This window comes from Pneumocystis jirovecii, assembly GCF_001477535.1.
Source record: "Pneumocystis jirovecii RU7 chromosome Unknown supercont1.5, whole genome shotgun sequence".
Lineage (NCBI taxonomy): Eukaryota > Fungi > Ascomycota > Pneumocystomycetes > Pneumocystales > Pneumocystaceae > Pneumocystis > Pneumocystis jirovecii.
The window spans coordinates 280463-303325 of NW_017264779.1; the positions used below are offsets into that span (position 1 = coordinate 280463).

Here is a 22863-nt window from a genome sequence, read left to right on the forward strand (position 1 = left end):
CAAATGGAAGACAATACAGAGTTTTTGTCTAATTTTCAGGGTAAAAAAACATAATAGCAAAATTCAAGAAGTGAATAATACTTCTTAAAGGAGGGAATTCATTAGCGGAAGCAGATCCCGGTCCTGTTAAGGATTTTGTTGCAGAACATGGAGGACATACTGTTATTACCTCTGTTTTAATTGCTAATAATGGAATTGCTGCAGTAAAAGAAATCCGCTCAATAAGAAAATGGTAACTCAGAGGAAATTCCAATTCCTTTACTTTACTTAGAATAGGGCATATGAAACATTTAATAATGAACGAGCAATTCAATTTACAGTAATGGCAACACCAGAAGACCTCAAGGTCAATGCAGATTATATTAGAATGGCGGAACAATATGTAGAAATTCCAGGAGGGAGCAATAATAATGTATCATATAACATTAGCTTATAACCATAATTAATATATATGTAGAATTATGCAAATGTAGAGTTAATTGTTGATGTGGCAGAAAGGTATATAATCAGAAACAAGTAGAAAATTCATATTTCTTATTTCCTTTTAGAGTGGGCGTTCATGCAGTCTGGGCTGGATGGTAATATTTTTCTAGATCCTTATTTATTATTAATATCATAGGGGACATGCTTCTGAGAATCCACGATTACCAGAAATGTTGTCTCAAAGCAAAAAAAAAATTGTATTTATTGGGCCATCATCGTCAGCTATGAAATCCCTAGGAGACAAAATCTCATCAATTATTATTGCACAGTCTGCCAACATTCCCTGTATGCCATGGAGTGGAAGTAATGTCAATAAAGTACAAATTGATAAAAAATCTGGAAAAGTTTTTATTGAAGATAGCGTTTATCATGAAGCATGTGTAAATACCCCGGAAGAGGGCCTTGAAAAAGCTCTTGCTATAGGTTTTCCTGTCATCATCAAAGCAAGCAAAGGTGGAGGGGGCAAAGGAATTCGAAAAGTTGAAGATAAATCATATTTTAAATCATTATTTCTACAAGTAATGGCAGAAGTTCCAGGTTCACCAATTTTTATTATGAAATTAGCAGAAAATGCACGTCATCTGGAGGTGCAAATTTTAGCAGATCATTACGGAAATATTATTTCATTATTTGGTAGAGACTGTTCTGTACAAAGAAGACATCAGAAAATTATAGAAGAAGCACCAGTAACTATTGCGAAACCAGAAACATTTTCTGCTATGGAAGCAACTGCTATAACTTTAGGAAAGATTGTTGGTTATGTTTCAGCAGGGACAGTGGAATATTTATACAATCACACTGATGATAAATTTTACTTTCTTGAGCTAAATCCCAGGTTACAAGTAGAACATCCTACAACAGAAATGATAACAGGTGTAAATCTTCCTGCTGCTCAACTGCAAATTGCAATGGGTTTATCATTGCATAGAATTAGAGACATAAGATTATTTTATGGCCTTGATCCTCGTACAATTACAGAAATTGATTTTGATTTTTCTAATAGCGAATCATTACAAACACAACGTAAACCTCAACCTAAAGGTCATACAACAGCATGCCGTATTACTTCTGAAGGTAAATTCAAATTGCATATTTAATTAATACTGAACTTTCAAAAAGATCCAGGAGAGGACTTTAAGCCATCCAGTGGGATGATGCACGAACTTATCTTTCGCTCTTCTTCAAATGCATGGGGATATTTTAGTGTTGCAGCACCAGGTGGCATTCATAATTATAGCGATTCACAATTTGGACATATTTTTGCGTTTGGTGAAAACCGTACAGCTTCAAGAAAACATATGGTAATAGCACTCAAAGAATTAAGCATCAGAGGAGACTTTCGCACAACAGTAGAATATTTAATTAAACTATTAGAAACACAAGATTTCGAACAAAACACAATAACTACAGGTATATTAATACATAAAATTATATATCCCTGTATTTATATTATTATAGAATGGCTAGACACACTTATTCTTCGCAAACTTACATTAGAACGTCCAGATAAAATGATTGCAGTTGTTTGTGGTGCAATTATAAAAGCACACGTAGCAAATAAAGAACGAACCTTGGAATATAAAACGTGTCTTGAAAAAGGTCAGGTATTAAGTCGTGAAACTTTAAAAACAGTTTTTTCTATAGATTTTATATATGAAAAAGAAAAATTCAAATTCACTGTAACACGAAGTTCTATTGATTCATATAATGTATTTATCAATGGATCGAAATGTATAGTTGAAACAAGACGTCTTAGCGGAGGAGGTCTTTTGATACTTTTGGATGGAAAGTCTCATACAGTATATTGGTCAGACAATAAAACAAGCACAACAATGAGTATCAATGGGAAAACATGTATACTAGAACAAGAAGATGATCCTACTCAATTAAGATCACCATCTCCTGGGAAACTTGTAAAGTATTTAATTCAAAATGGAGAACATGTAAAAAAAGGACAAACCTTTGCTGAAATCGAAGTAATGAAAGTAAAGGCATTTTTCAATATTGAAAATAAACCCTAATTCAAAATAGATGCATTTATCACTTACAGCAATAGAAGATGGAATAGTGCAACTAATAAAACAACCTGGAGCTACTTTAGAAACAGGAGATATTCTTGGAATTTTAACAATGGACGATCCATCTCACATAAAGCATGCTAAACCTTTTGAAGGACTATTACCCTCATGGGGTCTACCGCAAGTCATTGGAAATAAACCTCCTCAGAAATTTAATCAACTAATTGGAATTCTAAAAAGTATTTTACAAGGTTATGATAACCAAATGTTAATTGCATCAACTTTAAAAGAATTAATGGAGGTTTTAAAAGATCCTGAACTACCTTATGGTGAATGGCATTTTCAATTTTCTGCATTATCATCCAGCATTCCATCAGAACTGGGCTCACAACTCATAGATATTGTTGAGAATGCATATTCAAACCATAAAAAATTCCCAGGAAAGAAGATATTGCGAAAATTTGATCAATTTATTAAAGAAAACATACTATTAGATGATATAGAAATACTGAAAATGAAATTAAGTACCCTTTTTCAAGTTTCATTAAGATATAAAGATGGGATAAAAGTTCATAAATATTCAGTACTTTCAAGTCTTTTAGAAGAATATTGGGAAATAGAAAATCTCTTCGATTCACAAAATGTCAGAGAAGAAGATGTTATTTTGCAATTAAGAGACGAAAACAAAGACAATGTAGACAAAGTGCTTGAAATAGGTAGTTTTCATTATTTTATTTTATAATTTCTAATAAACTAGTACTATCACACTCAAAAGTAAATGCAAAAAATGATTTAATTTCTGCAATATTAGATGTTATTAAAACATGTCCATCTTCAGATATTTCAAAATACATAGGTTCATCTTTACGAAAACTTATTGATTTAGAATCACGAAATGCAACAAAAGTATCACTGAAAGCAAGAGAAATTTTAATTCAATGCTCACTCCCATCTTTTTCTGAAAGAATTTCTCAAATGAAACATATTCTTCAATCATCTGTTATTAAGGCAGAATCACGTGACAAATGGAAATATACAACACCAGCTCTTGAAATTTTAAAAGAACTAATTGACTCTAAATATAATATTTTTGATGTATTACCTTTTTTTTTCGCACATAAAAACCATTGGATATCATTAGCAGTACTTGAAGTTTATGTTCGTCGAGCATATAGAGCGTATTCTCTTTTAAACTTAGAATATCATATAGATTCAGGTATTCCATTTATAATTTCATGGAAATTTCAATCAAGATTATCGACTATTCAAGGAATTAACAAATATATAGCCACTCAATTGTCGTCAATATCAACAGAATTTACCAAGAATGGGAATCTTAAAAGAGTTCCATCTGTTGGTGATATGTCATCCACTATCTTCAACTCAAACTTATCAAGAACTGGAGTAATTATACCTACAGAAACATTAGATCAAATAAAAGACCAACTTCCACGGGCTTTAAGCAAGTTACCTGTTGATAAGGAAACTACAAATGATTACGAAGGAGAAAAATACGAAGTCAATTTATTCAACCAATTAAAAAATTCAACTTCAAAAAAACAGCTTATACATGTTCTTAATATTTTAATTCGCAACCAAGAAAATCTAGACGACAAAACCATAATCGACAAACTACGCCCAATAGTTACAAATTATACTCTATTGTTTCTCCGTCATAAAGTAAGACGAGTTACTTTCGTTTGCGGTTGTCAAGACGAATCGTCTAATCCTTTATATTATACTTTTCGAGGACAAGAAGACCTTTCAACTGATATTAAAAACATATACATAGAAGACAAAAGTATACGTCATATTGAACCAGCATTAGCATTTCAGTTAGAACTCGGAAGATTATCAAATTTTGATATTGAACCTGTTTTCACAAGAAACAGAAATATACATATATACAGAGCTATTGGCAAAGAAGCGCCAGGAGATAAACGATTTTTTAGTATATATTATTAGAATTCATTTTCTTTTACTAATATTATCCAGTTCGAGCATTAATCATACCAGGAAAATTAACAAATGAAATTCCTACAAGGTACATTTATTCAATTAAATATTAAAACTCATAAATAAAAAATATAGCGAATATTTAATATCAGAAACAGATCATTTAATGAATGATATTTTAGATGCATTAGAAGTAATAGGAGTAGAATATACGGTTTAATTACTTATTTTTGTATTCATCAATTAATATCATTTTAGGATTTAAACCATATCTTTATTAACTTTATTCCAGTATATCAATAATTTTCCTTCTAATCCAAACTTATTTTGCATAGAATTTTAATCTAATTTCAAATGAAGTTGAAGCGACATTAGGAGGATTTATTGAGCGATTCGGACGACGACTCTGGAGATTAAGAATAACATCAGCCGAAATACGAATTATATGTACTGATTCTTTAACTGGACTTGCATCTCCACTACGGATTATTATTTCAAATGGTATAAAATCTATTTTTTTTACATATTTAAAACAAATTTTTTAGTATCTGGTTTTGTTGTATGTTTTGAACTTTATACTGAGGTAAAAACGGAAAAGGGTAACTATATTTTTCAATCTATTGGCCCTCCTGTTATCTCACCAACAATTGTATACAAATTTTAATTTTTATATAGGGATCTATGCACCTTCGTTCTATTACTACACCATATGCAACTAAAGAATGGCTTCAACCAAAAAGATACAAGGCACATCTTATAGGGACAACATACGGTACATTGAACATAATGTCTTATTATATTACTCACAAAACACTTTTTAGTATATGATTTCCCTGACATTTTTAGACAAGCCGTACGAATATCTTGGCAAAAATACGCTCAAAACAATAATAACTACAAAATGCCAGAAGATATTTTAGAAGTCAAAGAATTAGTAATGGATGACAAATTACAACTTCAAGAAGTTATTAGAGAACCAGGAACCAATTCTATAGGAATGGTAGCATGGTTAGTTACGGCCAAAACACCAGAATATCCACAAGGACGCCGATTTGTTCTTATTGCTAATGATATTACTTTTAAAATAGGCACCTTTGGTCCAGATGAAGATCAATATTTTCTAAAAGCAACTCTTTTAGCTCGTCAATTAAAAATTCCACGAATATATTTGTCTGCTAATTCTGGTGCACGCATTGGCCTTTCAGAAGAGCTTATACCACATTTTTCAGTAGCATGGAATGATATTAAAAATCCAGAAAAAGGATTCAAATACTTATACTTTACACCAAATATATATAAGCAATTCAAAGAAAACAATAAAAAAGATTTCGTTGCAGAAAGAATTATTGAAAATGGTGAAGAAAGGTTCAAAATTACAGCTATAATTGGTGCAGAAGATGGGTTAGGAGTTGAATGTTTAAAAGGAGCAGGACTCATTGCAGGAGAAACTTCTCGTGCATATGAAGACATTTTTACTATAACTTTAGTTTCATGTAGATCAGTTGGTAGGTTATGCTAAATTTAATTTTATTCACTTAATATCTAAGGTATTGGTGCCTATCTTGTTCGATTAGGCCAGCGTACAATTCAAGTGGAAGGCCATCCTATTATTTTAACAGGAATATCTACAATTAATAAATTATTGGGATGTGAAGTGTATTCATCAAATTTACAACTAGGAGGTACTCAAATTATGTATAAAAATGGCATATCTCATTTAACTGCAAAAAATGATTTTAATGGAATTTCTAAAATAATGAAATGGTTATCATATATTCCAGACAAAAAAGACAATCCTATTCCAATTTTACCTTCTTTAGATTCATGGGATCGAGATGTAGAATATGTTCCATCAAAAGGTACTTATGATGTTCGATGGCTTATCGAAGGGAAAGAAGAAGATAACCACTTTTTTACTGGACTCTTTGATAAAAAATCATTCCATGAAACTTTAAGTGGTTGGGCCAAAACTGTTGTTGTTGGTCGTGCAAGGTTAGGAGGAATCCCTTTAGGTATCATTGCAGTAGAATCTCGCTCTATTGAGAATATTTTACCGGCAGATCCTGCTAATCCAGAATCCTATGAACAAAATATTATAGAAGCAGGTCATGTATGGTATCCAAATTCTGCATTTAAAACAGCACAGGCAATTAATGATTTTAATTATGGAGAACAGCTTCCTCTTTTTATTTTAGCGAACTGGCGAGGATTTTCAGGTGGTCAACGAGATATGTTCAATGAAATATTGAAGTATGGATCATATATTGTAGATGCTCTTTCAAAATATAAACAGCCAGTTTTTATTTATATTCCACCTTACAGCGAATTAAGAGGAGGATCTTGGGTTGTTATCGATCCTACCATTAATGAGGATATGATGGAAATGTACGCAGACGAAGAATCTCGTGCAGGAATTTTAGAACCAGAGGGAATAGTTGAAATCAAATTTAAAAAAGAAAAATTATTAGCATGCATGTCTCGTTTAGATTCTACCTACGCTTCATTAAAGAAACAACTTCAAGAGCCTAATTTGTCTCAAGATCAATTATTTCAAATAAAAACTAAAATAAACGAGAGAGAAAAACTTCTTCTTCCTATCTATCGACAAATAAGTATCCACTATGCAGATTTACATGATCGCCCAATTAGAATGAAATATAAAAACACAATTAGACGGTCCTTACAATGGTCTCAATCTCGAAGATTTTTCTATTGGAGATTACGCAGACGTTTAAATGAACATTACAAAATACAAAAAATAAGAAAAGTTAATAATAAACTATCTTTTCATGAGTCTGTTGAAATTTTAAAAACCTGGACATGTCAACTTTCTAATAATGATCTTAACTGGGAGGATGATGATAAAGAAGTAGTACAAATTCTTGAAAAAAACGAAGAACATATACAATTTTTAATTAAAGAACTAGAACAAACAACTATATCTAACGAAATTATAGATATAGCTAAAACTAACAAAACTGGTGTTCTTAATGGATTTTCTAGGATTTTAAAAGAAATGCCAGACCAAGAAATAAACGATATTATTAAATTATTGTCTGAACGGAAAATAATTAAGTGAATATAATTTATAATCTATTTATAACAAATAATTTTCATTATATATTGTCAAAATAAACACAAAAGAAATCTTTTCTAAACAAAAATTGAATCCATTGTTTTCATTGTTAATCATTACAACACAATTACTCATAATGATAAATGTATTAGTAGTATCAATTCAAAAAAATCATATATAAAAGAAATAACAAAACCAGCATCCTGAGTTTCATTAGATATAAGAAAATCTATTAACCAAAATTTCAAGTATATTATCATTTTGAAAATAAATTTATAACATGAATCATCAATAAAATATGAGCATTAGAAAATAAAGAAAAAAATATCTACAAACAAAAAGAATTAATGAAAAACCAATCTATATGATTAAACAAAGATAAAATTTCAAAAAAATTGTATATAAATCATAATATATTTTTTTTGAAAAAAAAAATTATATAATTATTCTATAAGCTAAAGATAATATATACAATAACCATAATTTATTAGACAACAAACATTTTTAAAAATATATTGATTTTTTTCTATATTAAAATCTAACATCGAGAACCCCATTTCATAAAAAACTAATAAAAATGGTAAAAATCTAAATTTTTATAATGTTTTTGTCATTTTAATATCATTGCTATTAGGCAAATACATCATCAAAAAAACAAGCAAAAAGAAACATTGCAGCTATAAAAAAACTAAAAATTGGAGGATTTATTAGTAATTTAATTTTTATTGGTATACGTCTAATATATTATTATTCAACAACAACAAAGTACACATTTGTTTTGTATTTTTTGACATTTTCTCTTTCCATGGGTCTATCTTATTTACTTTGGTCTATGGGTTCACCGAAATATGAAAAAGAACACCTTAAATTTCCGGGAGAAGATCTCAATCAAAATGGAGTTATCAAATACATGTTCTATACTATTTATGTAACATGGAGTATCCACATATTAGTTGCTATATTTTCAGATAAAGCATGGCTTCTTTATCTTGTACATAAAACATTAATTTATTCAAACTTTTCAATAACTTTTAACAGGTGTTATGTTTTCCGCTTTTCAAGAATACTCAATCACTAAATTAATATCAATAGAAAAATATTTTTCAAAAAAAATAAATAAAATTCAAGAAACATGAAATAAACCGCTAAAATATCAATTATATACATGCACTTTCAATTAAAAACAGCTTTCTTTAAAAGTTTGTCATAAAAATATTAGGAAATAATTCACATAATATCTCATTGATTTAAACAGAGCATTTTAACATTGTTATCAAAGTTATATACCAGTCTGTAAAAAATGGAATCTCAACAAATATCTATTCCAATACATTGTATGCATTCTATATATTCTATCTAGAAAATACAAATCATTATATACTTACCTTATACATTTTCATTTTTATCCTTTTATATCTTAGATTAGCATTTTATTAACGATTAAGCCTTTCATGACAGCGTAAATCACATCGTTTTTTAAAACAAAATAAACGCAAAAATATAGCAAATTAAATAGACAAAAACACATTGGATCACAGGAAATTCAATAAAATATCATATTTCAGAAAGCTAATCTGAGTAAATTCTTTTTTTTTCCAAAAAACAACCTTTTTAAGCAATCTACAGATTTCTCCATATTTTTAATATGTTAATCCCTAAAGAAATAAATATTAATGGAGAACATAAACTTATAAAAGAAGAAAACATATCTCTTCATGAAGAAGATGGTTTTTGCAGTTCAAGCCATAACGATTTAACGTAATGACATGTGAAACAGTATATATTAATATATAATATTCATCTTTTTTAGGGATATTCATTCTTATAAAGAACGATGTAAAGAGCTAGAAAAGGCATTGATGGAAACCCGTTCTGCTTTAGATGACTTTCAAATAACAAGCAAAGAATTTGAAGATGCTCTAGAACAAGAACTTGAACATACAGAGAAACAATACCAGGCATTAAAGGAAAAGAACTTGTCACTACAAAAAGAAGTAGAACGATGGAAGGCATGAAAAACTAAATAAAGGAAATTCTACTAATGTTTTTGCAAAAGAACATGTATGAACAGTATCGAAAAGAAAATACAATATCAACATTAGCAATGCAACAAGAAATTGAAACACTTAGAGAAACACATAAATCTATCAAGTCTAAAGTTACTGACCTGGAACTGAGCAATGATGCAATAGAACGCAGGGAGAGGTATAAATAGATGATATTATATTTTTACTAATTTTTTTCTAGAGCAGTTCAATCATCCTTTGAAGATTTAGGGACTAAATATAATAAAGTATTAGAAGAAAATGCTCTTCTTGAAGCAGAACTTGCTACCCAAAAGTCACTAGAAATCGATAACCAAAGATTAAAAGATGAGCTGCGTGACACATGTCTTGAGCTTTCATTAACAAAGGAAAAACTTAAGCAACTACAAGCAGAAAAAGAAGAAATAGCATCAAAAGTGTTACTGTGGCGCCATACACACCGTCCTCCTAACTCTTCAGTAACACAAACAACTATACCAACGACAAATGCAATTCAGGAAGAAGAAAAACAAGCAACAGACGATGATCAGATTAATACATCATCCATAATACCAACACAGGAAACAAATGAAAAGCATGCCCAGCCTTATTCAGTCAAAGTGGTGCAAGAAATGACAAAGCGTGTCAAAGTATTAACTTTTTTTTCGATAAAAAAAATAACCATTAATAGAATCTTGAATTACGTCTTCATTCATGTCGTATGCTAATAAAGCCACTCTCATCACGTTCAACACAATATGGTTCACCTCTCCCTATTATGATGCCTAAATTAAACAACCATCATGACAAAGCATCAGAAACTACGGACTCATCATATCATAGGCCTGCATCATCACCACCAAGTCTCCAGCATACAGAAACATCTCAGAGAGACTCATCAATAAAAAATACTGAATCGCTGTCTAACAATTTATTAATTCATTCACATAAATCCAAGATGCCAGTAAGCAAGATAACTCCTAAGACACCAGAAACATCACCACTTAAGAAAAATACACATGAATCACCTAGTAATATGAAAAGTAGTCTAAATAGATCATTCCGAAGGTTTTCAATAAAGAAAATGGCATTTGAAGGAAGTCCTATGAAATCTCCAAAAAGACAAGCCATGCCTTCTGCAATACCTGTTCCTAAAGAAGGACTTAAAAGGAGGATATCTAATATTCCTCAGAGCATCCATCCTATAAAACTTACACAAAGCTTATTGAAAAAAAAAAATAGCAACATATTTGAAACATCGTCCAACCATCCTCAACGGAAGATTATCCATATGTCAAGCCTAATCAACTTATCTAGACATAAATAGAAAATACACAGTGCGGCTCGAAGCAATGCCATAAATACCCTACAAAACAGTCATAAAACAATAACAAATAACATTATAAGAATATACCATTAATAACTTCACAGAAAACCTTTTGACGATACCAAGCAACAGTTTTTAGAACACATAAAAGCCATTTGTTTGTGCATACAAACCCTCTATGTAAAATACCATTTTAATTGTATTTTTTAGGATATTTCTAAACACTTAACAATATAAATTTTTAACACCAAACATATTCTGCATCAATCACCATTCTCAGCTATTCATGCTCTATGGATTCTCATCTCATCTCACCCCGGACCATCCCATATCTAAAATTCAATCCTTGTTTGAAACATCACAGGTATTTTTTTGCAATCATTTTCACCTTTTGCTCAAATGCAAAAGATGTAATTGGCATGTCAACCTCATAAAAAGGATTCATCAAACACTTTGTATACATATCATAGACCTCCTGAAAAAAGTGCCGGATCCCATCTTCATTGCGAATTTCATGCAGCAACATGAACTTTATATCTAAAAAGTTAAAAATACATAAATAAACACAAAAATCCCACTTCCTGCAGTAAGAAATGTAGAAACCATCGCTTGGTGGAATGTATCAAGTGATTTCATGTACCTTTAAATATAATTAGTATAACTCAAAAACTGCCTCCTTCAAAGATAAACTTTTTAGGGCTAATTCAGGGTTATTCTTCATAATATCAATTTAGGGTATCAATTTAGGGTTAGGGTTGGACACCACTTAACACAAGCTCCTCCAGTAAAAAATAAAGCTTTCCAGCACATTGTATACACCATATGCATTAAATACACAAACAAAACGCATATAATAACCATCTATGCACCTAAACACTGCCCATATACAACCCTACTACTGCATTGCTTATCTCTGTATCTGCACCTATATTGGCTATTCATACATACATTGCTGGCGATACCCATTGGATCTCCTCAACCAAGTCAAGTGTTGCATGCACAATAAACTGGTTGCGGTGGCGAGTCTCTTCCCGAAACTATACGCGCATATAAGCCATATAAACGCAGTAAAATAGCACAAACCCGTGCAACACCATCTCCTCCTGCTTTACGAGTGCCAAACTCTGCTTGAAAAATCGGGTTGTCTTTTGTACCTACAATAACAAGGAAATACGACATATTTATAGTTATCGTAAGCCTCGGAAGGTATCACTTATAGCCGAACACATATATCCGGTGCAAAAGATAATTATCACGCATTGATCCACGCATATATACAGTCAATTACTTCATTTGATACATGCAAACACACATGCCAATTTATAAAGCACTTTTATGTATATATCTAACAACATCACATCATATTCTTATGTATTATAGTTTTCCGTATATTTGACAGAATCTAATGAATAATATACACAAAATACACTATATAATCAATATATACACATTATATGCTTTCTATATGCTTTCCTCACCTCTCAACTAGTGCACGATATGGATCCCGTACACATCCCAGGTGCCTGGCAATATGGATGGATAAGCAAAGAAAATATATCATTTGAAGCAGAAGAACAAGATAAAATGCAAGAATGCAGCAATATAGAGGAACATTTGGAGGAAGTGAATGCACGTCTAAAAGCCCTTTCAAATACAGATGAAATAGAACAATGGATCGAATCATTGGAAAAAGAACTGGAGATTCTTGAGGAAGAAGTAAGTATTAAGGAAAAATAGAAGAAATAGAGAAAACTGAAGGCATATGTGCAGGAAAAAAAAACAATATCAGAGACTATATATGCAAAGGAAAACATACAGGAAGATAGAAAGAAACTTGAGAGATATAGAAAGGCCATTGAGGAGTGTATAAAGGAAGAAAGAAAAGAAGGGAAGATTGGGGAAATTTTTTTGGAAAAAGAAGGGGAAATAGGAAGCAAAAAGGACAGAGAAGAACAAAGAAAAACAGAGAACCAAGAAACAGCATTTTTTATGCGATTATATGCGTCAATAAAGCTTTTATGGCGTCTTGAGGACGCTAAAGGATGTTTAACGACGTTAATAGGCCTAGAAAAGCGAAGGTTTTTACATCAAATGCATGTTAAACAAACTAAGTATGTAATACAGCGATGAAGTAAAGAAATATCTTGAAACAGACGAAAAAAGGGCATTAAAAGTATACCAGGAACTGATTGAGTGGAAAAATGATACTAAAAAGAGCTATAAAGGAAGAGAGCAAGGTTTGACGCATGTAGAAGCATTTATCCGGACGAAAATACATGATTTATGGGGAGAAATGGAAAAAAGGCTCTGCAGGTACATATTTTAAATATTTATAGAGAAATAAACAAGAAAAAGAGATTTCCGTGGGCATTTGGAAAAAATAGGATGGCCAGATAAAATCAAAAAAGGCATTGTGCCGGATCCCAACTGTTTTCAACGCTTTCGGATGAGTTTTCAGACATTATTGACGCAGCATCAAGAAGTGTATAGTATCCTTGGTAAAAAAACAATAAAAGTGAAATACTAATATAGTAAAATAGCATTAAAAACTTTAAGGATAAAGACAAACGCATTATGTGTGCAAACGTAAAGCATCAGGATATTCTATTACCATTTCTTATTATGTCTGATCCACTGAATGTCCAATTTCGATACCATTTCATGGAAAAACGAAAAACAAATAGAATTGATAAGGTTTATTAAATCGTAGTTTATTTTTCTGTCTTATTTAAACCCATTTAGCCAGAATGGTTCTATACATATATATTGGATACTATATCATCATTTGCCGATTTTTTTTGTATTGAAATACAAAATATTATTAACGAAACAACAGAAAATGATAGAAATTCTCTCAATGAATTCATTACTTGTTTATTAAAAATTCTAGAAGAAAAAATCCAAGAATCTTTAGAATTTCTCTTAATGGACGTACACCTATTTTCGCATTTTGTTCATGAAACAATAAAGTTTGATAATGTTTTGGAACATGATTTCGGTTATTTCCCACACAAGAGCCAATGGGATGGAATTGTTAATATAGTCCTGGGGAAACCAGAAACCTTTACAGCATGGGTTGAACTTGAAAAGAAGTGTAAATACTCCATAAACCCAAAACATATTTATATTAATATTTCAGTTTCAATCGAACAATTTCAAAATATCATAGATCTAACAATATCACCTGATGCGTGGAATTTAGATTATGATAGTGTAGATGAATCAGAAACGAAACCTACAGTTTCCTCACTTAGAATCAAAAACCTCATAGAAGGAATTACAGGTTAGTTGAGTTGACATATTTTTGAATTTTTTAATCTTTAGAACAATATCATTCTTTAAAAGATTTTGATCAAAAATCAATATTTTTTACGGAAATCCAAAGCCATATTTTACATAGTTATTATGAACGACTAAAGTCTGCAACTGATGCATTTGAAGTGACTTTTTCACGAATTATCAAGGCAGTATCCATGACAAAAACGGATGAAATAATTCATGGAGCAAAAGGATTAGAAACACTATGTAGGATATATGGTAGTTGTATTTTTATAGAGTCATGTTTATTTGATTGGGATGACGATATTGTAATAATATCCGTTTCTATACAAGATTTCTTATAATCAATTTAGTTCTTTCTTGAATTATGGCAAGGCTTCATATCCAATACTAAAGAAAATAAAATAGTTCATAGAAATACTGATCTTGGAAATGCAAATATTCTACAAGAACCCAACCAGGGTAGCTTATTTAGTGAAGTCTCGTCTTTATACTTTAATCTTCATAATCGTATTGAAAAACTAATAATTCGACATCTTGAACGTGAAATAAAAGAAGAATTGCGACCATATTTCAAAATGTTAGTATAAAAAGGGATGAATTATCCATATATTTACAGAATTATAGTAATACATGGTCTTCTTCTGAATGTCCATCATCATCAATGGCTATGTCTTGTCCCGTTTCAATTCAAATGGTCGATGTATTAACACTCACGGACTCTATGTTAAATTTTCTAAAAAAAGCGCTTTCTTATTTGACATTTCTTCGAATTTATAAACAATTCTCATTAAATATTGAAAATCTCCTATGGAACAAGGTAATATTAAAAAATACATTTTCCGCAAGAGGTGGAACACAGTTTACCAGAGATATATGGGAACTCTGGACCACATGTAGCAAATATGTTGAAAAACCAGAGCAAAATATGAAAAGGTATTGCTATTATAAATATATTAAAAATATAGCTAACAAGTTATAGATTAGAAGATGCATGTACCTTATTGTCTTTGCATTCCTCTAATGATAATCACATAAAATCAATATCAAGCGTTGGTGCAATAGTTTTCGATTTATATAAAAGCCCTGAGGAGAAAACACAATATCTTAAAGAGATTGGCGTCAAATGCATTAACATTGCAGAAACGAGAAATATCCTTCAAAGAAGAATCGATTGTTGGGCACAATAACTTCAAAAATCCATTTCCAAACATAAAACCACTTTAACTCAATATTTTACAAATACTTGTTATTTTTTTAAATGTTTGATTTCATCCATAAACAAAGCCATAAACGTCTTTATTTCCTTTACTGTTTTAAATAAAAATGTCAGCATTTTTTCTCAAAATGTATTAATATACATAAATTAGGTTTATGAGAAAGACGATAAACCCAAGCAACACAACGATTAAAAGTCGGTGAATCCAACAACTAAACAAATAAAAATATTTAAAACTTCAAATAAAAATCTTACTTTTTGTGTTAAATAAGGACTTGTTATTTGGAAAAATAATCGTCTCCACATTTTTTTTTTCGAATACTTCGTGACGTCTACGTCTGTTTTTTTATAAAAAATTCAATGGAAACAAGTATTACTACATCATTCAACCTTTCTTATGAAGCTTTACGTGAAAAGTTTGCACGTCTTCAGCTTCTTGAAAAACAACGAAAAAAAACATCATTAACACCTTCTTCGCCATGGTCTATAATGGATTCTCAAGAAACAAGAAATCTTTCAAGAAATCGATATTATGATATTGTTCCATATGACAAATGTAGAGTAAAATTAGTCGATCAAGAAAATGATTATATTAACGCGTCATACGTTTTTCTTCCAAATGGTCAGAAATATATAGCAGCACAGGTAGGTTTTTTCTAAATAGAAAAATATTCATATTAATAATATTTAAGGGACCACTACAATCCACTATATCACATTTTTGGAGTATGATATGGCATGAACTTGATAATAACGGCATTATTTTAATGCTTACAAAAGCGGAAGAACAAGGCATTGAAAAATGTGCTAAATATTGGCCAGAAGAGAAACAAGAAGCGTTAATCATTACAGAAGTGTCCTTAAAAGTGGAATTTGTTGAAGTAAAATATGAAGAGAAGACAGAAAGCATCATCCGTCATTTAAGATTATCAAAACTTGGAGAAAATAAGTCAGAATTAGTAAAACATATCTTTCATGTATATTTTGGGAACTGGCCTGATCATAGTGTTCCCCAAGACCTTCAACCTATTATGGATCTTATCTCTTTGATTACTAATATAAGAAAAAAGAAAGATGATATTATTCTTGTTCATTGTAGTGCAGGCTGCGGTCGAACTGGAACTTTTATTGTTCTAGATTATTTAATATCAACATTGTCCGAATTTAAAAATGATTCAAGTAAGAAAAATCATATTTTTGACGACGACAAGGACCCTATTTTCGATGTCATTAACCATATTAGAGAACAGAGAATGGTTATGGTTCAGGTATTACTTATTCAATACATAATATTACAATATTTATATACAACAGAGCTTTTCACAATTAGAACTTATCTATAAAATGGCAGAATATTTTCTAAACCATAATAACCATTCTTAAAAATATCATATAGACAATAATTAATATGCACTATTTTCAACATAATTATTTATGCATCGCATTAGTAACTCAGATAAAAGCACTGCTTCATTATCCCCTAATTCTCTAGATCAGAAATATTTTTTGCATCTGAAGATTTTCTTTTTTTTTTTGAAGGATTTAATGTGAATGTATTTACTTTTTTTAAGGAACTGATTATTTTCCCGTTAGAAGGGAGGCGGGGCTTTTGTTTCACAAATAAGTCTTCGTCTTCTATTAATTCTGTTCCACCAGATTCCAATAGCTTCGACTTTAAAAACGGCTGTACCAAGCCAATCTGACAATCGATCACATCCATTGTTATAGGCGCGAATCGCGGAGGAGGAATGTGTTTAACTTTTCGTTTCATATTTCTACAAATTAAATCAAAATAAAAAAAACTAAAAAAACATACACATGATTTGGAACACCTATTCCTTGTTGCATTCTATTTTGTAACAAGTGAAATGGAACCTTTAAAATATTTAAAAGAAGTAATTACCAAAAAACTATCTTACTAATAATGAGGAAAGACCAAACTCTTTATCCAAACCAAGTTCTTTAAATCCAAAAAAGTCTTCACCTATTTTTTCAGCAAAATCGCCGCTTATTTATTATCAAAATGCATTTCATAAAATAATACTTACTGAATTAAAGAGTCATTATTTTCTAATTTTTCTTCATCAAAACAAGATAATGAAGATTTCTATAAACAATTAGTATAATTAAAAAAAATACCAAAATACTATTGTTTCAGTAAGACATGTTCGCAATTGCTTATGGATATCGTTAAGTTTACTACTGTATCTATCTATTTCGTCTTTAATATAAGTCTCAAATAAAGAAATATTCGAAATCCCATTTTCATAAAGAGCGTGTAAAAGATTTTCCTATAGACTTTAGAAAGACGAATTTAATTTTAAACATACTTCTGCTGTTTTACTTGATTTGCTTTCTAAATATAATTTCAATGTTTTCCCAAGTTTTAATAGAAATGAACCAGCAATATCAACCAAAGTATCTAAAGCACTGCTTTGATATTCTATTGAACTTAAGAAAACAATAACCTGGAATCCTCCTAACCTTCAAAACCTACATGATATAACAACGTAGAAACAAATTTTTCTAATAAACAACATCCTAACTCTTCTGACATTACTTCTACAAAATCAAATGAATCACCAGTTTTATCAGGAATTTCCAAATTTAAAGGTTTATGTTCTACAGGTGCTTTAAAACAATTATAATATAACTAAAACAATAAGTTATGGAACAAAAATTTAAAAATACCAACAGGACTCGCTTGTTGTACCATTCTTAATGTGTATACTTTACTACAAAGCTTTCTAATTTTTCTTAAATCTTCAATATTTTTATATATTTTGCGACAAATGCCTTGAGAAGGAGGATAAAATCGTGGATTAGATATGACATGTCTATAATGTTATTTATTTACTTGTTTTCCATAAAAACACTTACAAATAATCTTGAAATGCATTAGGTGAAAAATCATATAATTCATCATTCATAACAGATATTTTAGGTAAACCAGAACAAACATTATAAAGAATCATATAGGAACTTTCAGACAATTTTTCATCAATATCATCTTTTTCAAGGTCAAAATTTTCAGATATTTCACAATCTGAATAATGCAATATATTACCATTTTTTGAAAAACCAGCCTCCCATTCTTGAAACTTCATCATTAAGTTTGAATTTCTACATATCGCTACAGCATTTCCTCTTAATTTATCTCCCTTTAAAAGTCTGTATCTTGCACTCTATTTGATTAAATGTTTAAACACAAATCTAAAAATACTAACACAAATCTCTGCACGAGCTTTTTTTGTTAATGTTTTCCATGCTTGATATATTAAATCATCATCATCGTCGTCATTGTATTCAGTGTTTTGAGTCAAATCTAAACCTCCAACTTCAAATTTCGGAGCATATTCTTTGCTAAAAATATTAGCATCATTAATCATTTCCCCATTATTCTCCGAAGAAATGTTTGATGTTTCCATAATATTACTAGACAACTGTGTTTCAGATAAATCAGTCTCAAAATCTTTCGATTTAACAGGTTTAGAACATACAGTTTTCTTAACCGTAAGTGTCTGAGTTTTTGATCTATTCAAAATTCCTAATTCTCGTTAATTAAAAAAAAAATCAAATAAATATTAACCATTATCACCAATTTTTTCTTTATCATTATTATTAAAATTCATTTTTTCAACATCTGGTCCATTCTTATCATATATGACAATATCTGGAATAAATTTAATCAAAGACAATGTTTTTTTACGCATAGCAATTGCATGTTTTCTAAGAAAATGTGCCTTTTTTAGTTAATCAGTATTTTTTATAATAAATAAATAAGTACAGGATCAGCATTATAAACAAGACAATTTGACCAAATAAGCATAAGATCGTCGACGAATTCCTTTTTACTATTATATTGAAAATTCCTAAGTTTTTTCATAACAGTTCCCAAATCCATTGGATTTTTAATAACTATAGGCCATTAGATCTCTATAATCATTAAATATAGAACATACCATCATAATAATCAGGTGCTTCTCTTTTACTAACTTTATTTAAAAAAGCAGTAGAATGTTCCTGAATTAAATTAATACAAAAAAAAAAAATATTTCATACAGTATAAGCTCGTAATTCAAGAACAACTTTTTTTGCTGCGTCATAAAGCTCTTGACAAACATGATCTTCATAAGTCTATAATACAATATTAATCAATATACAGCTATAAAACTCTCATTACCCATTTCGATCTACTTTTTCGTACTTCAGACAAAAGAGTGCGCAATTCACAGTCCGAAATAGATATAAGTGACCGCTTGCTTTCTATAGCAGATAAAAGGTGCTACATTTCATTAGAAAAATGGTTTATAGCACAAAAAAAACCTTAAATGACATGTTTTCCATTTCAAGATTCGAAGTAGTCTAATATCATTAAAATAACAAAAAGATTTCATATTTTTTATAAATACATCCTCATCATAAGATACAGGATCAAGATCCATAGATCGGTCAGAAATCTACTTCATGTCAAAACTCGTCATTCCAGTAACAAGTCCTACATTTAATTTATGTAACTCAGCCATTGCATTCTCATCATCATCTAGTATATAATAAAAACGATTAATAAATTCCCTAATTTTCTCATTTGCTTTTTTATTTATTTTATCCATATCTTTATTTGTCATTAAGATCAAAAACAAAAAAACATCATACTTTCTTTTGTACTCAGCTTTTCTAGACTATTTAAACTACTAAACTGATCTTCATTGTCCTCTTCATCATAACAATTATCATCAAAATCCATCACTGTTCTAAAATCATGCTTTTTACGCATTTTTTCTTCATAATTATCTAAACCTTGTAAAACCAAAGATTGATCCACTTTAAAAACATCACTTGTATCAGAAAATATATGAGATTCAATTGCTTTTTCATAAAGCATAAATCTAACTCGAAATAACACTGTAATCCTCTTTAAAACTTCCGATGATGATAAAGTTCCTGTAACATTTGACTTAAAATGGATAAATTCATCCCAAAGAATAGGATCATCAAGATAACTTAGAAAGATATCACCTTCTAAAGGCGTTAAATATGCATACCATAGCTCTTTTTCTTTAATTAAAAGCGCCAAATGTCTTAATAACTCTGAATTAGCCGATGTCCACAATGCTTCCATTTTAACCATTTTAAACCAACAAAAACACTATTGACATTTTTCAAAAGCCATTTTCTACAAAAACTTTAAAAATCAGTTAAAATATCTGAAAACAAAGCACTTCTGGAAATATTATAAAACTCGTACAATTCTACAACGTAATCAAGGTTTGAAGAGAGTAAAAAAGGTGTATTAAAAGAAACTAGAAAAAATAAAAAATAATATAACTTTATATATTAATAATGCATACAGAGATATATATATCTAATCATCTACCCGGTATACTTTGTCCCTTAAAAGGACGTTGAACCATAGGTTGTGAAGCTTTAGATGATACTTGCTGCTAATGAAAAAATTAGAAAAGCAATAATTATATATAATCTACCTGTTGACTGGGCTCATTTTTTATTGTCTCATCAACTGATAAAATAAGAGTAGCTGCTTCAGTGGCGGATAAAATAGCATTTGTTTTCACAGAGCCAGGTTCCCATATGAATTCTTGAAAATTATCGGCAACTCCTTCAGACTTGACAGAAACTCCTGCCCATATTTCACCTCTTGCATGAAGCATTCGTAGATTGCTTAAAATATCAGTTGAATCAAGACCCGCATTATCACATAATTGTCGTGGAATTACTTCCAACGCTTTTGCAAAAGACAAAATAATAAACTGTTGTTTGCCAACAATAGTCCGAGAATACTCCCGCAAATATTTAGAAACTTCCATCTAATGCATATTTTAATATTATATATATACGTATACATTTAAACTTACCTCACATGCACCTCCGCCTGCCACAATAGAACTATTCTTAATTGTTCGCCGAACAACCATAATAGCATCATGGAGTGATCTTTCAACTTCAGCAATAAATTGCTCAGCACCCCCACGAAGGATTATAGTACAGGATTTAGCCCCAGGACATCCTTCAAATATATTAAACCGTTCACCACCAATCTGCCTTTCTTCAAAACTTGAACATGTTCCAAGATGATGCGGTTGAATATTAAAGCATGTAGACTGAATAGAACCACCAACTGCCATTACGACTCTATTCAAATCATCAGACGCAACTCTCCCTGCACAAAAAACATCATGATCAGCAAAATATTGAGTTGCTAAATCTCCTATAGGTAATTTCGATAATACAATTTTAGCACCAGTATTAACCAATGCTTCTAATTTTTCAAATATAATCCTCCATTCAGCATCCACAATAGCTTGATATTCCTGAAACAAACATGTTAAGCTTAAGTTAAAACAGTATCAAAAATACCGAGACTTCTTCCACCCTAACTTCTGCATTATCTTTCTCAGCTTTAAGTTCAAGTTCTACATTCAAACACACTATTTTAGGGTTTTTATATAATTTTCGTTGTTGTTCAAATCCTGCATAAGAAAACGTTTTTTTAAAAGCCACTCCATGAATTAATAAAGAATCCTAAATTAAAAAAATTAAATAACAAAACAAAACAATAAAAACAACTACCTCAACAGCACCACCAAGAACTTTTTTAATACCAATCAACTTTTCATTAAGCTCTTCATCAAGTGTTAAAACAGCATCTACAACCATTTTGGCAAAAATATCTTCATGAGAACGAATAAGCTTGGAAGACATTGATGTAATTGCACACTTTACAAGATACTCACGGAACTTTCTAAACAAAAATTAACCTTTTAAATTATCAATGAAAAATCAATGTACTCTTTATCAGACTTTTCTATATTAACCGAAATTTCTTTTATTTTATCAACTGCAAGCTGACATGCTTTTCTATAACCCAAAGAAATAATATTAGGACTCACACCTTCCTCTATATATGCCTTTGCTTCTTTTAAAAGCTCACCAGCAAGCATTACCACAGAAGTAGTCCCATCACCTACTTCTGCATCCTGACTTCGCTAAAAAGAACATTAACATAATATATTAAGGAAAATAACTACAATATACAGCAATGTCAACAAGAATTCTCGTTGCTGGATGTACAATATCCAACAATTTCATAATTGTCGCCCCATCATTAGAAATGACTATTTGACCTAAAATTTCGTTGAAATATATTCAATAAAGACATAAGAAATACCTTTACTATCTACAATCAGCTTATCTGCACCAAGAGGACCCAATGTCGTAGAAATAGCAGTTTGAATAGCAAGAACAGCATTGATATTAGATAATAATTGGCCTTTTCCTTGCGAATCACTTGTTCCTTCCTTAAGAACTAAGATATTACTAATATACAGATAAAGATCCATATATTCAAACCTATAATAGGAACATTTTCTCTAGGGAAAGACATGATTTAGATTTTTTTAAGATTTTTACTAATATTTGCGGTGTCCTTAAACACCGACAAAAAAGTGTATAAAATAATG

The 22863-nt window shown here is 30.3% G+C and overlaps 8 protein-coding genes across 8 annotated transcripts; 5 read left to right on the plus strand and 3 right to left on the minus strand.

Annotated features, from left to right (window-relative positions):
* Positions 1–3: 3 nt before the first annotated feature.
* Positions 4–7536, plus strand: T551_01306 (acetyl-CoA carboxylase ACC1; the record flags this gene model as incomplete). The annotated part of the gene is made up of 18 exons (XM_018373569.1): positions 4–40; positions 91–232; positions 277–412; positions 458–498; positions 549–578; positions 620–1557; positions 1603–1893; positions 1942–2468; positions 2515–3217; positions 3259–4452; positions 4497–4545; positions 4593–4671; positions 4716–4748; positions 4793–4958; positions 5003–5088; positions 5133–5229; positions 5279–5962; positions 6005–7536. The coding sequence occupies 18 exons, from the start codon at positions 4–6 to the stop codon at positions 7534–7536; spliced, it is 6765 nt and encodes a 2254-aa protein (XP_018230224.1).
* A 574-nt stretch (positions 7537–8110) lies between these two features.
* T551_01307 (uncharacterized protein) lies at positions 8111–8611 on the plus strand (the record flags this gene model as incomplete). Its single annotated transcript, XM_018373570.1, has 2 exons — positions 8111–8113; positions 8168–8611. 2 exons carry the CDS (start codon positions 8111–8113, stop codon positions 8609–8611), a joined length of 447 nt encoding a protein of 148 aa, XP_018230225.1.
* Positions 8612–9111: 500 nt separating this feature from the next.
* T551_01308 (uncharacterized protein) lies at positions 9112–10927 on the plus strand. The gene is made up of 3 exons (XM_018373571.1): positions 9112–9738; positions 9781–10207; positions 10249–10927. Exons 1-3 carry the CDS (start codon positions 9575–9577, stop codon positions 10882–10884), a joined length of 1227 nt encoding a protein of 408 aa, XP_018230226.1. The 5' UTR covers positions 9112–9574; the 3' UTR covers positions 10885–10927.
* A 315-nt stretch (positions 10928–11242) lies between these two features.
* On the minus strand, positions 11243–12063 carry T551_01309 (TRAPP subunit TRS20; the record flags this gene model as incomplete). Its single annotated transcript, XM_018373572.1, has 4 exons — positions 11243–11421; positions 11463–11524; positions 11833–11921; positions 11968–12063. 4 exons carry the CDS (start codon positions 12061–12063, stop codon positions 11243–11245), a joined length of 426 nt encoding a protein of 141 aa, XP_018230227.1.
* A 318-nt stretch (positions 12064–12381) lies between these two features.
* On the plus strand, positions 12382–15367 carry T551_01310 (uncharacterized protein; the record flags this gene model as incomplete). Its single annotated transcript, XM_018373573.1, has 11 exons — positions 12382–12600; positions 12655–12962; positions 13009–13197; positions 13240–13366; positions 13441–13578; positions 13627–13978; positions 14024–14167; positions 14209–14471; positions 14517–14743; positions 14791–15099; positions 15146–15367. The coding sequence occupies 11 exons, from the start codon at positions 12382–12384 to the stop codon at positions 15351–15353; spliced, it is 2484 nt and encodes an 827-aa protein (XP_018230228.1). The 3' UTR covers positions 15354–15367.
* Positions 15368–15697: 330 nt separating this feature from the next.
* On the plus strand, positions 15698–16830 carry T551_01311 (uncharacterized protein). The gene is made up of 2 exons (XM_018373574.1): positions 15698–16027; positions 16075–16830. Exons 1-2 carry the CDS (start codon positions 15743–15745, stop codon positions 16723–16725), a joined length of 936 nt encoding a protein of 311 aa, XP_018230229.1. The 5' UTR covers positions 15698–15742; the 3' UTR covers positions 16726–16830.
* Positions 16831–16862: 32 nt separating this feature from the next.
* T551_01312 (SAGA histone acetyltransferase complex subunit SPT7) lies at positions 16863–20513 on the minus strand (the record flags this gene model as incomplete). Its single annotated transcript, XM_018373575.1, has 19 exons — positions 16863–17157; positions 17199–17257; positions 17302–17389; positions 17431–17489; positions 17530–17673; positions 17713–17825; positions 17867–18035; positions 18078–18219; positions 18263–18567; positions 18610–18929; positions 18972–19125; positions 19170–19300; positions 19345–19405; positions 19445–19519; positions 19566–19667; positions 19709–19747; positions 19795–19842; positions 19885–19997; positions 20039–20513. 19 exons carry the CDS (start codon positions 20511–20513, stop codon positions 16863–16865), a joined length of 2892 nt encoding a protein of 963 aa, XP_018230230.1.
* Positions 20514–20853: 340 nt separating this feature from the next.
* On the minus strand, positions 20854–22743 carry T551_01313 (T-complex protein 1, eta subunit; the record flags this gene model as incomplete). Its single annotated transcript, XM_018373576.1, has 7 exons — positions 20854–21210; positions 21259–21714; positions 21761–21925; positions 21974–22145; positions 22193–22389; positions 22439–22527; positions 22572–22743. 7 exons carry the CDS (start codon positions 22741–22743, stop codon positions 20854–20856), a joined length of 1608 nt encoding a protein of 535 aa, XP_018230231.1.
* Between the last annotated feature and the right edge of the window lie 120 nt (positions 22744–22863).

Bases quoted from the DNA above. Each gene is read 5' to 3' on its own strand.
- T551_01308 (XM_018373571.1), top strand. From the start codon at position 9,575: ATGTTTTTGCAAAAGAACATGTATGAACAGTATCGAAAAGAAAATACA. The intron at 9,739-9,780 runs GTATAAATAGAT...ATTTTTTTCTAG, and splicing joins GCAATAGAACGCAGGGAGAG to AGCAGTTCAATCATCCTTTG. The intron at 10,208-10,248 runs GTATTAACTTTT...AACCATTAATAG, and splicing joins AAATGACAAAGCGTGTCAAA to AATCTTGAATTACGTCTTCA.
- T551_01311 (XM_018373574.1), top strand. From the start codon at position 15,743: ATGGAAACAAGTATTACTACATCATTCAACCTTTCTTATGAAGCTTTA. The intron at 16,028-16,074 runs GTAGGTTTTTTC...ATAATATTTAAG, and splicing joins AGAAATATATAGCAGCACAG to GGACCACTACAATCCACTAT.